The sequence below is a fragment of the Panthera uncia genome, assembly GCF_023721935.1.
Source record: "Panthera uncia isolate 11264 chromosome A3 unlocalized genomic scaffold, Puncia_PCG_1.0 HiC_scaffold_11, whole genome shotgun sequence".
Classification (NCBI taxonomy): domain Eukaryota; kingdom Metazoa; phylum Chordata; class Mammalia; order Carnivora; family Felidae; genus Panthera; species Panthera uncia.
In genome coordinates, this window is record NW_026057578.1 from 23,929,797 (window position 1) to 23,947,173 (window position 17,377).

The window sequence follows — 17,377 nt, forward strand, 5'->3', positions numbered from 1 at the left end:
TTTCTTTCTTTCTTTCTTTCTTTCTTTCTTTCTTTCTTTCTTTCTTTTTTTCTCTTTCTCTTTCTCTTTCTCCTTCCTTCCTTCTTTTCTTTTTTTTTCTTTTCTTTCTTTCCTCTTTTAGTAGGTTCAACACTCAGCATGGAGCTTGAACTCACTACCCTGAGATTAAGAATTGCATGCTCTGGAGCACCTGGGTGGTTCAGTCGGTTAAGCGTCCCATTTTGATTTCAACTCAGGTCATGATCTCATGGTTCATGGGACCAAGCCCCACGTTGGGCTCTGTGCTGACAGCTCAGAGCCTGCTTGGGATTTTTTCTTTCTGCCCCTCCCCTGCTCATTCTCTCCCTCTCTCTCAAAATAAATAAATGAGCTTTAAAAAAAAAAATGTATGCTCTACTGACTGAGCCAGCCAGGCACCCCACCTTTTACTTTTCTTCATCTTTCCTGACTTTGCCCCAAGTACATATCATCATCCTTCTGCTTTCCTAATCCACCCACCATGCCCCTTCTAGCTTTTTTCAAAACACATCAGCCCTGAGTCTCTTGTGTGTCTTCATACTCCCCCTCACTTTTGCTCAGACTATGTATTTGCCCCATCCACACCTGCCCCAACATCCCACACATCAGGCTTCTGACTGTTGTAATGCCATGTTTCTGCCCCTGGACCACAGGCCTCCACCGTCCAATAGTTTACTCCACAGAGAGCATTCTCTGTGCCCAGCCTCCTTCCCCAAGTCCTCAACTTCTATTCAGTAGGCTCTGTTGTTTTCAAGTGTCAGATTTCTTTTGTGCCTTGCCCACGTTTCATTACCTGTGTTTTACACTTCCTAAGTTCTCCTTCCTCAAGAACATTGGTTTCAACTAGACTTATAGGGGTGCTCGTTTAGCAATATATACAAGTATCAAATCATTATGCTGTACACCTGAAACTTATACAATGTTATATGTCAGTTATATCTCAATAAAAAAGAAACATTGGTTTTCTTTAATGTGCTTGGATTTTCAAAGGGATTCATATGTGTCACTGAATGATACTCATTCATTCATTCATCAGGTGTGCCAGGCACTGTGCTAGGTGTTGGAGATTCAAAGTGAAGAGGGGTTTATTGCCCTTGAGAAACTCATAGACAAATGGGGAGAGAGAACAACATTAGCAAATTATTATAAAGATGGTATCAGTATTGAATGAGGGTATTGAATGAATTTAGAGAATGGGCACTGGAATCATCTGAGTGGTTTTGTTAGTTAAAATGATATGTTACTTAGCCTTCTGTTTCTGTATCTTGATTTCTTTACCTGTGAAAACAGAGCTTTCACAAGGTTATTGTGATGTTTACTGAAGGCTTTTATGTTGTTGTTGTTGTTGTTGTTGTTGTTGTTGTTGTTTGAGTCCAGCACTGTTCTGAATACAGAGGAGAGGTGCCTGACACCTAGTAAGTGACCACTGTTAGCTGTAATCACTATTGTTATCATCTCTGCTTAGGCCTCATTAGAGAAAGTGACATTTTAATTGTCCACTGAGAATGGGTCTGCACTAGAAGGAGGGCAGGGAAGGATAGCTTGGGCAGAAGGAATAGGCTGAGAACAGACACAGGAATGAAAAGGCATGGTGTTTCAGAAATTAGGGAATGGTCCAGAGTAGCTGGAGGATGGGGTGGGTGTAGGAGAACAGTGAGAGGTGGTAAAGCTGGAGAAATAAAATAAGACCCAGATAGTGAAGGGCCTTGTTTGCCGTTGGAGTTTGGACTTAATCCAGTAGATGAAACAGAATCATCAGAAATGTTTAAAGAGAGGCCTGTCACAATCTAATCTGTTTTAGAAGGACCCTTCTGGTACTTCTCTGGAGGATTACATGGGAGGAGATTGGGGAGACCACTGGGGAGAAGGAAGAGGCTGCTGAAAACGTGTGGCAACAGATGATGAGAGCAGGAACTGCAGTGGTGGATGTTCCAGGGGTCGATCAACAGGACATGACTGGTAGAAGGAGTGTGGGCGTGGAGGGGTGAAGGGTCACTGCAGTAAACAAGGAGATGTTGCTGCCACTCACTGGTAGAGAATAGCAGAAGGAACAGATTTTTCCTAACTATTGATTTCATCTAAGGAAGGAAGAGTGCTTCTCCCAATCCAGGGACCAAGTCTCTGAAACTCATGAGTCCATTCTATAATGCTATGAGCGCTTTCTTCTCTATTGGCCCTTATAGATAGTCAGCTGCTCCAGACAAGTAATTACTGAGCTCAGGCAATTAGGACAGGAGGTGACTGTGTTTATTTCACTCCCTGGTGTCTTCTGGGAGAGAGAGGGGTGAAAGTCACATGTTTGTTTTCACCACTTTTATAAGAACGGATGGAGTTGGAGCATTAGCCTCCCTCCTCTGGTAAGAGCCTGTTTCTCTTGCACCCTAGTCTCTATAGAAAGCCATGTTAAATTTAAAAGTTCTTTCCATTTTTTTTTCCTCCCTTAGCTGGTTTCCCACACAATGTCATTCAGATTTTGGCCAAGTCAGGGAATCTTGAGCCCAGTTTAGCTGTCAGACTCCAGAACAGCCCCTTCTCCACCGCTGCCATCTCCCTATCTCAGAATTGACCTGGTTCTGGTTCTAGGTGTCTGTGGCTCAGCGGGAATGTGGGGGCCTCTGGCGGTGGCACAGCTTGGCTGGGCATGATCCTGTCCCTGCTCAGTCATGTTTACAAGCACCCTGGACACAGGACATCATGCCTGGCACTGATCAGCAATGCAAAACAGCCCAGCCCTTAGAATTCTGTCCTTGGTCTTTTATTTCCAGCTTCCTCCTTTTTCTGCCTTCCTTCCACTTTCTTTCAACCAGGAATTGTTCCTAGCTGATGAGTTTCTTTGGTTTGAGGTATGAAGCCCTCAAAGTTCTCTTCTCTCCACTCACTCTCCTATAAAGTAGTCACATTTGTAACCCTCCTCTTCCAAGGTGGCTCTTAGATCAAGGAAATAGACTACTTTGGTGGGCAAAAAATCCTATGGATCATCTCCTTCTGTTTGTTTCTGGAGCTGGGTTGGGAGAGGGTAAAACTCCTGAGTGGAGTTACTGGTTACTCCTTTAATGAAACACCATTGAGAGGATATCTTATTTCCGGTAAACAGTTGACCCACACTAATGAGAGTGACCACAAGACCTGTCAGTTATGAAACATTATCATCACAAGATAACAGCCTTGAACTGTCAATCACTCTCCTGATTTCTGGGCCACTTTGAAACCTCTGTTGCTAATTTGTGTTCTCTAGCTTTGGTTTTAGGGTACTCTGTTGTCTAAAACATCTGAAAGAGAATAGCTATTTGGTTTTTTAAAAAAGAAATCAATTTTTTCTTATGAAATAAACAAAGGATGTTCATTATAGAAAACTTAGAGGGATGCCTGGGTGGCTCAGTCGGTTAAGTGTCCAACTACGGCTCAGCTCATGATCTCACAGTTCATGGGTTTGAGCCCCACGTTGGGCTCTGTGCTGACAGAGTCTGTGTCTCTCTCTCTCTCTCTGCCCCTCCCCCACTCATGTTCTGTCTCTATCTCTCAAAAATAAATGAAACATTAAAAAAATTTCAAAAAAAGAAAACTTAGAAAATACAGAGAAGCAAAAATAAAAAAAAAATTAGTAATCCAACCACTGAGAAAAAAAACCACTGTGAACTTTGGGCCTCGTCTTTTAGTCTTTTTTTTTTTTAATTTACTTATGCATTTTTTTTTTTTAAAGTTTATTTATTTATTTTGAGAGAGAGAGTGCACACAAGGGAGGGGCAGAGAGGGAGAGAGAGAATCCCAAGCAGGCCCCGTGCTATTCATGCAGAGCCTGACACAGGGCTTGAACCCATGAATTGAGAGATCATGACCTGAGCCAAAATCAAGAGTCAGACACTTAACTGACTGAGCCACTCAGGCATACCCTGCATGTTTTCTTTTTTCTTTTTTTTTTTTTTTTAATTTTTTTTTTTTAACATTTATTTATTTTTGAGACAGAGAGAGACAGAGCATGAACGGGGGAGGGGCAGAGAGAGAGGGAGACACAGAATCGGAAGCAGGCTCCAGGCTCTGAGCCATCAGCCCAGAGCCCGACGCGGGGCTCGAACTCACGGACCGTGAGATCATGACCTGAGCCGAAGTCGGACGCTCAACCGACCGAGCCACCCAGGCGCCCCTGCATGTTTTCTTTTAAATGGGATCATAGTATATATCTCTTTTATAACTTTCAATTAATAGGATGTTATAAATATCTTTCCATGTCATTGCAAATTTGTTGTAACATCATGTTTAATAATTCCATAGTGGGCCATTTTATGTAGGAAATGGGGAAATTATTAATAAAAATTAATATGCTTTAATGATAAATACATGACCTGAAGATAGTCCATAAGGAAAGGGTATTGTAAAATAGGGATAGGCTTCATAGCTCTGAATTGCTTAAGCAATAATTGTGGACTTAGTTGATAAGTTAAATTGGACATAGATATTAATAGACTTGATCCCTTTATTCGGTCTGAAAATTTTACAGGAAACATACTTGAGGGGTCTCAGGTTGCTAAAGGTAAATGGTTTTGAGTTCTTAGGTTTCCTTTCATGGGAAATCAATCTGTGAGTTTGCATAGCACCTTGTGCACCAGGAGATATTTGACAAGAGCTTATTTGACCAGTTACAGAAAGTTTCTTGCTTTTGGGACTTGCTGAGTCTAATCCTGATTGATAAAGCTGGATTATTTTTCTTTTTTCTTTTTCTTTTTTTTTTTTTTTTCCTTTTACAGGTAGTGCCTTCCTCAGTGCTATTTTTCTTGCCTTAGCAACATACCAGTCTCTGTACCCACTCACCTTGTTTGTTCCAGGACTCCTCTATCTCCTCCAGGTAAGCACTTGCTGGTCAGAAGCCAACACTCAAGTGACATTTAATACATGGCCCAGTCACTGCCTGGGGCAATGAAGGGCATGGCTCAATAAAGGCAATGGGACCGGGTCCCTGTCTCACATCTACTTGCTTCTACTTGAAAACACAAACAAAGAAACTTGACTAACTTTAAACAAAATGGGCGTAGTGACCATTAAGTTCTAATTATGCATAACATTGCAAATGTTTAAGTGTATTTCATTTTATGTGTGTGTAGTTGGAATCTACCAACCATCTTGCATTTTCCTTCTCTCATCTAATATTCATAGACCCCTCTCTAAGCTCATTTTTAAAAAACTTTTCTGTATAACAGCACTCATCATGTAAGGTTCTTGTAGGAATTAAACGTTGTGGGTGTACGTAATGCAATCCTGGGACCATGGTAAGTGATCAATAAATATTAATTGAAGAATACAGATTGCTGACATTTACTGAGAACTTACTATGTCTGACACTATACTGAGCACTCTGCAGGCATCATTTCATTTCAACCTCATAAGAACTTTTGAGGTAGGTCATAGTATTAGCTATGTATTAGTCTATTATTAGCCATAATACATCCATGAATTGCAGCTGGAATATTGGCCGGCATAGTTACTTGCCTAAGGTGACATGGCCAGCAAGTGACAGTGCTGAGATATGAATTCAAGCATCCTGATGCAAGAACTTGCCCTCTGACTGTCTGCCTTTTCCACACCAATGAGAATACACATATTTACTCAAGAGCAAGTAACCATTTTCAGGTCCTGCATGGTCCAAATCCATTTTTAGAAGAGAAACATTTCTTGAAAATGTACAGAGGACAGTGCCACAATTCAAACCAAGAAATATCTGATTTCAGAGCCTTTGTTCTTAATTATAAACACTGTTGCTGGGGTGCCTAGGTGGCTCAGTCAGTTAAGTGTCCTATTCTTGATTTCAGCTCAAGTCATGATGATCTTATGGTTCATGAGTTTGAGCCCCATATTGGGCTCTGTGCTGATGGTGCAAAGCCTGCTTGGGATTCTCTCTCCTCCTCTCTTTCTGCCCCACACCCTCTCTCTCTCAAAATAAATAAATCAACTTAAAAAAAAAAAAAAGCAGTGTTGCTAAAACAGTATATACCTCCATTTATTGGAATAGGCTATATGTTTGTCATTTTAAGTGACTTCATAATATGTCTTTGTCTTGATGTACACAGTGATTCATGATTAGCTTGGTCTTCATCCTGTTTAGGAAATTTGAGATATGCCCTGGTTGTCATTGATATAAATAGTATAGAAAGTGAGTTTTCTTTAAGTTATTTCCTTAAAGTATGTACCTCCAGGTAACTCATTGGACCCAAAGGTGTGAGAATTTTCATAGTCCTTATTATGCAAGACCAGAGTGTTCACCAAAAAGCTTGAGCCCATTTGTAGTGCCACCAAAAGTGTCTAGAGTGAACCACGGGCGCCTTGCTGGCTCAGTTCGTAGAGCATTCAACTCTTGATCTTGAGGTTGGAAGTTTGAGCCCCATGTTGCATGTAGAGAACACTTGAAAATAAAATCTTTAAAAACAATAAAATAAAATAAAGTATAGTGAACCATTTCCTCCCAGGCTGCCAGCACTGGCTTTTCAAATTTGAGTTATGGTTGCTAGTCTAATAGATGTATCATTGCACTGTGAAGTTATTTTGCTTTGATTCTCTTTCTAGATTCTTGTTGAATCCAAGAATTTTTCCACATAATAGTATGCTGTTTGCGTTTCCTTTATTACTTCATACTTACAGTTCATTCTTTTTTTTTTTTTTTAATTTTTTTTTTTTTAACATTTATTTATTTTTGAGACAGAGAGAGACAGAGCATGAACGGGGGAGGGGCAGAGAGAGAGGGAGACACAGAATCAGAAGCAGGCTCCAGGCTCTGAGCCATCAGCCCAGAGCCCGACACGGGGCTCGAACTCACGGACGGTGAGATCGTGACCTGAGCTGAAGTCGGACGCTTAACCGACTGAGCCACCCAGGCGCCCCTCAGTTCATTCTTTAGAAAGTCTGAGCACTAGGAGAAATGGATACAACCATGTGGGCTCAATTCCACAGCCTTGGGATCATGACTGGAGCCAAAATCAAAAGTTGGATACTCAACCAGCTGAGCCACCTAGGTGCCCCAGTGAAGCTTTTTTTACAATCTGTGATTGAAACAACTAATGGACCTTCTAGAATGATTTGTGTGAACTGCTCTGTGCTTGCTTGCTAGTGAATATTTGTTTAATAAATGTTAAGTATGCCAGAATCTGGTCTGGAACTTGTTTTCTTTGCAGCAAGATTGTAGAGTGGGAGCTAGCCTTCATCCACCTCAGACTTCTTTCAAGGCAACTGTTGAAGAACCCGAATTGCATACTTTAAAATAGTTAAACATGTGGTGTGTGAATTTCACCTCAAAAAAGAAAAATCTAATACTAATATTAGCTTTTTGCTACAATTTTTCTAGCTTTGACCATTGGGGGCTCTTTTAGATTGGCTTTTGTGTTTTTTTGACTAGCCTTGTCTTCTTGAGCCTTTCTTTCCTTTCTTTCTGGTGCCACAAGATGTTCCAGGTTCATCTTGTATTTTCCCTGCTCCAGCCCTGGAATCAATTCTTCAAGGACTCTTGGTTGCTTTTATTGGTGAAAATCATTGAGAAACCGAGGATTATAGGTCTGCTTATTGTTATCTGGGCGGCATTGCTTCTAACAGACAGCTGTGAAATATATGTATGTATACTAACCCCGCCCCTATGTCTGTAATTCTTTTTCTCCCTATCTCTTCATACTGATACCTGTTTATACTGATACCAGTGAGTCCAGTCTGACACCAAAGGGTTCACTTTAGTCTTTCCCTTTTCCTTGTGTATAATTTTTCTCTAATGGTTGGAAGCCCAACTTGCATTATCTTCAGTATATTTGCTAATATGTTCAGTTCTAAAATCAACATAAAGTGGTTCTAGAATTTCTGTGAGAAATACCCAGGTCAGAAATATATGTACTGGGTCGCCTGGCTGGCTCTGTCGGTGGAGCATGTGACTCTTGATCTTGGAGTGATGAGTTCGAGCCCGACTTTGGATGTAGACATTACTTAAATAAATAAATAAATCTTTTTTTTAAAAAAAGAAATATATCTATTGACTTGATTATAACACATATGTGTAGTTCTTTTTGTCTTTAGCATTACAGAATTCTGTCAGGTTACTGTTTCTCAAAGTCACTCAGGTTAGTTTTCTTCTCCCATGTAACCCTTCAATGTAGGTATCTTATTAATTTGACATATAGTTAGACTCATTTATTACTGCTTGTATTAATTTTGGATTTCCCCTACACCTTGGTCGATTTTAATTTTTTGGTTTTTTGGGGGTATGTGAAGAGACTAAGAAATATTGCTGTGGTTCTAAGAATCAGCTATACAAAAAACATATTCAGAGAAGTATTACCCTGCCCTCATCCCTGCTATCTTGTTCTTTTCTTTTTCCTTCTTCCTCTGTCACCCCAAGTAACTGTTTTTAGTTTCTGGTTTATCCTTCTTGTATTTCTTTTGCACAAATGAGCAGACACATGTGTATTTCCTTCTTTCTCATATGAAGGATAGCATACTCTAGGTACTCTTTTGTGCTTTGCTTTTTTCACTATTATTTCCTGGAAGTCACTGTATATTGATACATAGAGATCTTTTTTACAGCAGCATAGGACTTCATTGTATGGATGTACCATAGTTTGTTCAACTTTTCTCCTTTGTATGGGAATTTAGATTGTTTCCAGTATTTTGCTATCATAGTTAATGCTTTAATGAGTAACCTTGCATATATGTATTTTCGTGTTGTTGGAGGGATATCTTCAAGGTAGATTTCTAGAAATAGAATTACTGGATCCAAAGGTAAGTATATATGTAGTTTTTTTTTTTTTAGGTCTTTTTAAATTTCCCTCCATAAGGATTGTACAATTTTTGTATTCTTATGTATGACATAAGAATGTATGACATTGCCTATTTTTCCACAGCCTTGCTAATAGAATGTGTTGTCACATTAAAAAATCTTTGCCAGTCTGATTCTGAGAAATGGTATCTCAGTGTTGTTTTAATTTGCATTTTTTAAAATATGAGTGAGTTTGAACATTTTTTCATATTTGTGGATTGTCTATTCATTTTTTCTGCTCATTTTTCTCTTGCATTTTGATCTATTTTCTCTCCATTTTGAAGAATCCTTTATATATTAGAAGTATTATTAACCCTTTGTCTGCAAATATTTTCTTCTAGTTTTTCATTTATCTTTTGACTTATTTATGGTGTTTTTCTTTTAACAGCTTTTATTGTTTATCAAGATATAGTTTACATAGCAAACAATTGACCTATTTAAAGTATACAATTCAGTGATTTTTAGTATATTCACAGAGTTGTGCAGCCATTACCACAATCAATTCTACAACATTTTTATAACCCAGAAAGAAACCCTATGCCCATTAAGTCACTCTCTGTTTTTCCCCAGTTCCCCTTTCCCCTCTAGCTCTAAGCAACCAGTATTCCGCTTTTTGCCTTTATATGCTGTCCTGGACATTTCATATAAATAGAATCATACAATATGTGGTCTTTTGTGACTGATTTATTTCACTTAGCATGATGTTTTCGAGGTTCATCTCTGTTGTGGCATGTATTAGTACTTCATTCCTTGCATGTTTATATTTCCATATAAACTTTAATCTTGTATAATTCCATAAAATAGCTTGTTGGCATTTTTAGTTAACAACATAGTTAACATATAGTATAATATTGATTTCAGGAGTAGAATTTAGTGATTCATCACATACATGAAACACCAGTGCTCATCACAACAAGTACCCTCCTTAATACCCATCATCCATTTAGCCTATCCCCCACCCACCTCTCCTCCAGCAACTCTTAGTTTGTTCTCTATAGTTAAGAGTCTCTTGGGGCGCCTCGGTGGCTCATTTAAGCATCCAACTTTGGCTCAGGTCATGATCTCATGGCTCGTGAGTTGGAGCCTCATATCGGGCTCTGTGCTGACATCTGGAGCCTGCTTCAGATTCTGTCTCCTCTCTCTGCCTCTCCCTCGCTCATGCTCTGTCTCTCTCTCTCAAAAATAAATAAACATTAAAAAAAAAAAAAAAAAGGAGTCTCTTATGGTTTGCCTCCCGCCTCTTTTTTCTTCCTTCCCCTATGTTCATCTTGTTTTATTTCTTAAATTCCACACATGAGTGAAATCATATGGTATTTGTCTTTCTCTGACTCACTTATTTTGCTTAGCATAATACACTCTAGATCCATTCACGTCATTGCATATGGCAAGACTTCATTCTTTTTGATGGCTGAGTAATATGATTTATTTTTAAACTGTTTGTGATACATATATTAATAGCTTTTCTTACGTTGCATTAACCTTGATTTTTGAATATGTCCAACCTAGTTATAACCCAATTTTATCATATATTGCTGAATTATATTAGGTAATACTTCATTTAGTATTTTTGTATTCGTGTTGGTAAATGGTTTTGGTATCAAGTTTATGATATTTGCTGTGAAAGAATTAATGTAAGATTAGAATCACCTTGAATGTTGGTAGAACTTTCCTGTAAAACTGGCTGGGCCTGCTCTTTTTTTTTTTTTTTTTTCCTTCCAAGTTTTTATTTAAATTCAAGTTAATTATCATATAGTGCAGTATTGGTTTCAGGAGTAGAATTTAGTGATTCATCACTTACATATAACACCCAGTGTTCATCACAAGTGCCCTCCTTAATGCCCATCACCCATTTAGCTCATCACCTCACCCAGTTTCCCTCCAGCAACCCTCAGTTTGTTCTCTATAGTTGAGGGTCTCTCATGGTTTGCCTCCCTCTGTTTTTACCTTGTTTTATTTTTCCTTCCCTTTCCCTGTGTTCATCTGTTTTGTTTCTTAAATTCCACATATGAGTAAAATCATATGGTATTTGTCTTTCTCTGCCTGACTTATTTTGCTTAGGGCCTACTCTTTATGGGAAAATTTTTCATTACTAATTCAGTTTCTTAAATGCTTATAGGACCATTCAATTTTGTTTCTTCTTGAATTAGTTTTTCCCTAATTTTTTCATGCTTTAGAAAAGTTGAAAGACTAGTATAATAAGTACCTTTTATTTAGATTACCCAGTTACCATTTTGCCACATTTTCTGTATCTCTCTAGATATACAGATTTTTTTTCTTTCTTTTTTTTTTTCCCTGACTCATTCTCAAAGAAGTTACAAATTTATTAAAAGTGTGCTCTTCAGGGGCACCTGGGTGGCTCAGTTGGTTAAGTGTCCAACCCTTGAATTGGCTCAGGTCATGATCTCATGGTTTGTGGGATTGAGCCCTGTGTCAGGCTCAGTGCTGCAGTGAAGCCTACTTGGGATTCTCTTTCTCTCTGCACCTTCCCTCCCCACCCCCCCCCAGCCCAATAAATAAATAAACTTTTTTAAACCTTTAAAAAGAAAATGTGTTATTCATATTTCCTACTTGGTTCCTGATTGTTGTCTCTGTGATCTGTCTGTTATCTACTGATGATGGTTATGTCCGTTTTTCCTTTGTAGCCCTGTCCATGTTTGTTTTATATATTTGAGACTGTGTTATTAGGTACATACAGGTTTAAAGCTGTTACATCTTTCTGATGAATTGCACCTTTTATCATTATGAAACATCTTAATTTCTGTAATACTTTTTACATCAAAGTTTATTTTATCTGGTAATAGTATAATTAAACTTGTTTTCTTTTGGTTAGGGTTTAACACAAGGAAATCCTTTTCAGTCCTTTGATTTTCCATTTTTCTGTGTCCTGTGCTTTGCAGAAGGGATCTTGAAGTTTAAGCTGATAACTTCTTTCTGTCCTTGACATCCCTAAATGTACCATTTTGCCCTCTCTCCTAGCGGCAGTATATACCTGTGAAAGTGAAGAGCAAAGCTTTCTGGATCTTCTCTTGGGAGTATGCCATGATGTACGTGGGAAGCCTAGTGGTAATCATTTGCCTCTCCTTCTTCCTTCTCAGCTCCTGGGACTTCATCCCTGCAGTGTATGGCTTCATGTAAGTAATGACTTCATTAGAAAACTCTGGAAGCTAATTTGTTTTTCACAACTCTAGGTGGAATCAGAGGGTGCGCAACCACAGGGAGCATCAAGATACAGGGGTCCTTAAACTTCAGTGTGCACCAGAAACACCTGCAGGGCTTATTAACACCCAGATTTCTGGGCCCTGCCCCTAGAGGTTTTGATTAAGTAAATTTGGGATAGGAACCAAGAATTTACATTTCTAACAAGTTTTCAGGTGATGCTGATGCTGCTGATCCAGGGAAGAGCAGACTTTGAGAACCACAGGTCTAGTGCGTACCTTTGATCCTGTGAGATTAAAGAGCACTCTCTAGGAACATCTGAAGCAACTACCAGCCTCTGCCTGGAAGGGTTTGGCTCAGTCCCAAACAGGAATGGATATATTCCTCTACTGCAAGAGGGTCTCTGACAGTTTTAAAATAAAGCCACCTCCCATGTGTCAAACTTTTAGAGAAAATAAAAATGGAGTATGAATTCTGCAGACGTTTCCCAATACTCTCTGTGTGGTATGCTGAGGAGGACAGGAAGGTCGCTGCTCAAGCCTCAGGGACCTCACAGCCCATTGAGGTGATAGACAGTTAAATCTGTCAGGGTGGGGAGGGGATCTGGAGGGGCAGACTCCCCTTTGGAATTCTGGACTGCTAATTTGTGTTAAATCCTGGCTATGCATAACTTGTAGCTCTTCATGCTGAGCTTTAAGTAAGAGTTTGTAATGCCGGTGAAAAGCTTTTCCTGGTTTTTGCTGGCCCACAGGATTGTGTTCTTTACCTCATTTCACAGAAAAGGAAATGTAGTCACAGCAGGAGGCAAAGAAATGCCCTGGGTGGAGGCCTTGGTCAGTGCACTCTGACCATGAGCCATTGCCTATTTCTTCCTTCTTCATGCTCCACTTATTGCCCTTTTAAAATCGTGAATTGACATCAGTTCCAAATCTGTGTTTTTGAAAATAAGACATATAATGTAAATTTTTAGAAGAGCCAGATTTGCAACCAATCTTTATCTAATAGAACTAGACAAAAAGTTTTCCAGTGAAACCCTTATTTCTCAAATGAGATCCGGGATCCTAGCTGGAACCTGCCAGTGCTTCCTCAAGACCCCAGAAGTCACTGCAGTGTCAGGCACTCAGTCTCTGGCTCCTGTTGTCAGGATGTGGAGCAAGAATGGGGAGCAGCAGGATCTTTGAGCTCGCTCCTCTGGGCAAGTCTTTGTAATGCCCCAAATAGATACTGTCTGTTTAAAACCCATTCCTCTCTTGTATATCCTGGGTATCTCCTAAATTTAAACATATATATTTTAGGCAGTAAAAGAGGGGCTGGTCTTTTGACTTCTAGCCCAAATCCTGCCTCATTTCAGATCTTTGATGCATGCCAGAATTTGGTTTAGTTGATATTTGTTACGGGTTATCATTCTCTGTTTCTCTGCCTCTTGTTTTTATTAATTACCTATATCCAGGGTGCCTGTAGGGCCCCTCACATCCTGATAACTGTGGGGACAAAGTCATCTTTGGCTGCCCAGTAGTGACCAAATTCTTTAGGAGAAAACCAGGTCAAGGCAGACCATTTAAAATTTGGCTCTCTTTTTTTCTCCCTCTTTGTTTTCTTCATTCCAGACTTTCTGTTCCAGATCTCACTCCAAACATCGGTCTTTTCTGGTACTTCTTCGCGGAGATGTTTGAGCACTTCAGCCTCTTCTTTGTATGTGTGTTTCAGATCAACGTCTTCTTCTACACCATTCCCTTAGCCATAAAGCTAAAGTAAGTGGTTGGACCTGCTGTTTCTTTGTCTGCAGAGCCATTTGTAGTCTTACAAGTACCTTTCAAACTAGGAGTATCCTCTCTCAGGTTTATGCCATCTTTCTCCAGGGAACCCTACCTTTAATGGCCTCAGGTGCCAGTAGCCATAGCCAGCAATAGAGTCACACATGAGTGCAGGCTGCAGGGAGCACCCTGATATTTTCCCTAGCTTCACTTTGAGCCCACAGTGCTACTGAACCCACTCGCTATTTAGGATAGAGGAAGAGTTTGGAGTTATAAAGGGTGTTTAGAAAAAGTGCATCTTATTGGGCGTCCTCCATGAGTAGCCCAGTGACAATGGAGACTCAGGATGTGTTAGTTGGGAGGTTGGCCACCTGCAGCTCTGTTTAATCTTCTGATCAATTTCCTTTAAGGCTTGTCTCTTCTGCAGCATAAGAAAACTAACATGTATTGAGCCTGGCTCCATCCCAGCCCTTTTTAGGTTTTCTGAAATGTATTTATACCTAACCCTTCTGGCATCTCTTGGAAGTAGGCATCATTTTATTATCATTACGCCCATTTTATAGTTGAGGAAATGGACATTCAGAGAAGTGGAGTGATTTTCCCAGAGTCACACAGCTAGTAAGTAGTGGAGCTGAGATTCAGACCAAAGTTTGTCTCCAACATCTATACTCATCCCTTGGCACCATGCCAAACTCCTGAGAGAGATCACTTGTAGTGGTCCCTGGAAAATGTTCTATTATCAGAGCAGGGAAAAGAGGCACTGAAGCATACAGATATGCATTGATAGTCCAGGGAACCTAGAAGAGAGTTTGGTTTAAATTTCAAGAGCCTGAGTTCTCTGTTCTAACCTTCCTGCCAGTCTTCATGGCCAGTGTACCAATGCACATGGTTCCCATTCTGTAAAAGCTCAGAGCTCATGCCTCCTTCCCATGACAGAGCCTTGGCCTGGCATCTGACAGAAAACTTTCCTTGGCCTGGCAGTCTCTGGAACTCTGGCAGCCTTGCCCAGCCAAGCTCTCCAGCTATCTGTCATGCCCAGTCTCTGCCCTTGATCTGGTCAGGCCTAGCCACTGGGCTGAGAGAAGCTGGGAGCCTGGAACACCTTTCCTCACTCTGTAGCACCTTTCATTGTCTGCATGTGAAAGGCCACAGGTGCTTCTGGGTAGACTACAGCAGCACCATCACGTGACCCCCCCACCTCCACCCACCCCAGGCCAGGGCCTCAGGGTTGTGGGGACAGACTATATGAAGTGACTTTCTCCACTGCTGCCTTCCTGTGGCTGGATCTGAAGCTCCACTGACTCTCCAGCCCCTGCAGTGTTTGCTTCCAGTGCTAGCTTTGTGGGAACAGGGCCTTCTGACCAACTCTCCCTAGACAGTATTGCAGGGGATTCTAGTCTTCATGTTTCTTGTCACTGGATTTTCACTGGCCTTTTCATAGGCCATGAAGCTCTTCATGCAGCTCTTACCAGCTACCTAAAAAGCCCACAGCCAGTGATTTGGATTGTTTTTAGGAAGATGCTCACTGGGCTAGCTGGACCCTTCGAGAGCCTAGAGCACTGAAACTTGCCAGGCTGAGTCTGAAGCATTTGTTGTGTAAAACTGCTGGAGTGTTTGGGGTGTGTACATGTTTGTCTCCACATCTCAGACTTACACCCATTGAGTCACCCTGACCTTTGACCTGCAAGACATAACTGCCATTAATCTCTGAAGAAAGCCTTTATGAGCTGGGCATCCAGGTAGTGTGCAGAAGTAGGCCACATGCATGTTGTTTAGGTACAGCTGGGGAGGGTGTAGATCTGGCCTCTCTCTGTTGGCTTCCTTGTAGCACTTGGTCAGCCCTCGGAGGAACACTGGAGATTGAGCTCTGTCCCCACCCTTCCTGACCAGAGCTGTGATCACGCTAGGCACTCAGGAGAACAGTCTTGGTGCTGCTCAGGAGTTCTGGAGATAAACAGTTCCACCGCTTACTAACTCACCTACCTTATCTGAACCTCTTTCCTCATCTGCAAAGTATGGGTGATGATATTGCCTACCTCAAGGAGTAGGTGAGGTATAGTGAGGATCCCATGTGACAGCACAAGGAGAGGACCTAGGACAGAACTTGTCACAGCATGAGGGTTTAGGAAATGCTAGCTGTTATTGTTGTTTAAGGTAACAAAACTCCAGTTCCAGCCCAAAAGCGCTGAAAAGCTGCCTGCAGCTCTCACTTCTCCTTCTGGAAAGGAGCTCATCATAGCTAAGTGTGTATAGACTCCACTAGCCTTACTGTCAGAGAAAAAGAGCATCAGCAAGGAGGCACTTCCTGCCCTGGGGTCTGGGTGTCAGAGGGGCCTCTGGCAAGGGAGGCTGCCTGATTACTCTGACAGCAGCTATGAAAGCCCAGTAATGAAGCTGACTTCATTTGTTTTCTTCCTCAGTGACTCTTGCCGGGGAAGGCTCAGAACTGGGGTGTTGGGGGCAATGGGCTGTTGCTCTAGTGTTTGCTGGGCCCTCCTCACCACCTCTGGGCAACTCTGGGTCCCTGCAGTTTTCTGCTTTGCTGCTTGGTCTGGCCCCATGTCTTATGGGTAGCAGAGCCAGACCCTACCTGAAGTCCACTTGAGAGTATTTTGGGGTTTGAGGGATGGGGTCAGGAGTCTCGGGTGTGCCTGGTCCCTGACTGATCTCTCCCTCTCTGCCTGCCCCACCCCACCCCAGGGAGCACCCTGTCTTCTTCATGTTCATTCAGATTGCCATCATCTCCATCTTCAAGTCCTACCCAACAGTGGGGGACGTGGCCCTCTACATGGCCTTCTTCCCTGTGTGGAACCATCTCTACAGATGTGAGTACTCCCACCTCTAACCCTGTGGTGGCAGATTTGTGTCAGCCTGGTCCCTGGATAAGACAGACACAGAAAAAGAGATTGATAGGCATTTGCCTGGCATCTGGTGTGCTGGAAGCACCGGGAGAGAGGGAATGACACGAGGCAGTGTCCGCCTGCTGGGTACTACAGACTAGTGATGGTAATAAAAATAACTACCATATTTTGGTCACTAAGTACCTACCTGGCCACTGTGGTTTTAGGAGTGTTACATGCATTAGGTCATTTTATCTTCACACCGGTCTTGGAGGGAAAAATAACACCATTTTGCAGATTAAAAAACTGAGGTACAGAAAGGTAGAGCCACTTGTTCAAGATTATATGACAGGTAAGTGGAAGGGCTTGCTGTGAGCCTGTAGCTAGTGCTATCCAGTAGGATTTTCTGTGGTGATAGAAATGTTCTATATCGGGGCGCCTGGGTGGCGCAGTCGGTTAAGCGTCCAACTTCAGCCAGGTCACGATCTCGCGGTCCATGAGTTCGAGCCCCGCGTCGGGCTCTGGGCTGATGGCTCAGAGCCTGGAGCCTGTTTCCGATTCTGTGTCTCCCTCTCTCTCTGCCCCTCCCCCGTTCATGCTCTGTCTCTCTCTGTCCCAAAAATAAATAAAAAACGTTGAAAAAAAAGAAATGTTCTATATCTGCACAGTACAATAGGATAGCCACTAGTATGACTAAGAAACTGAATTTTTTTTGAAGATTTTATTTAAAAAAAATTTAATGTTCATTTTTGAGAGAGAGAGAGAGAGCAAGTGTGAGCAGGGGAGGGGCAGAGAGAGAGGGAGACACAGAATCTGAAGAATGCTCCAGG

General features: G+C 41.4%; 1 protein-coding gene across 2 annotated transcripts in view; it reads left to right on the plus strand.

The window, feature by feature from the left end:
* The window catches only part of PIGU (phosphatidylinositol glycan anchor biosynthesis class U), an 83,670-nt gene that overhangs the window by 44,932 nt on the left and 21,361 nt on the right, over positions 1-17,377 (plus strand). For both annotated transcript variants that reach the window (XM_049649953.1, XM_049649952.1), the window contains exons 7-10: positions 4,761-4,858; positions 11,774-11,928; positions 13,561-13,704; positions 16,408-16,532. In XM_049649953.1, the coding sequence (XP_049505910.1) occupies positions 4,761-4,858; positions 11,774-11,928; positions 13,561-13,704; positions 16,408-16,532 (522 nt within the window). The remainder of the gene's footprint in view (positions 1-4,760; positions 4,859-11,773; positions 11,929-13,560; positions 13,705-16,407; positions 16,533-17,377) is intronic.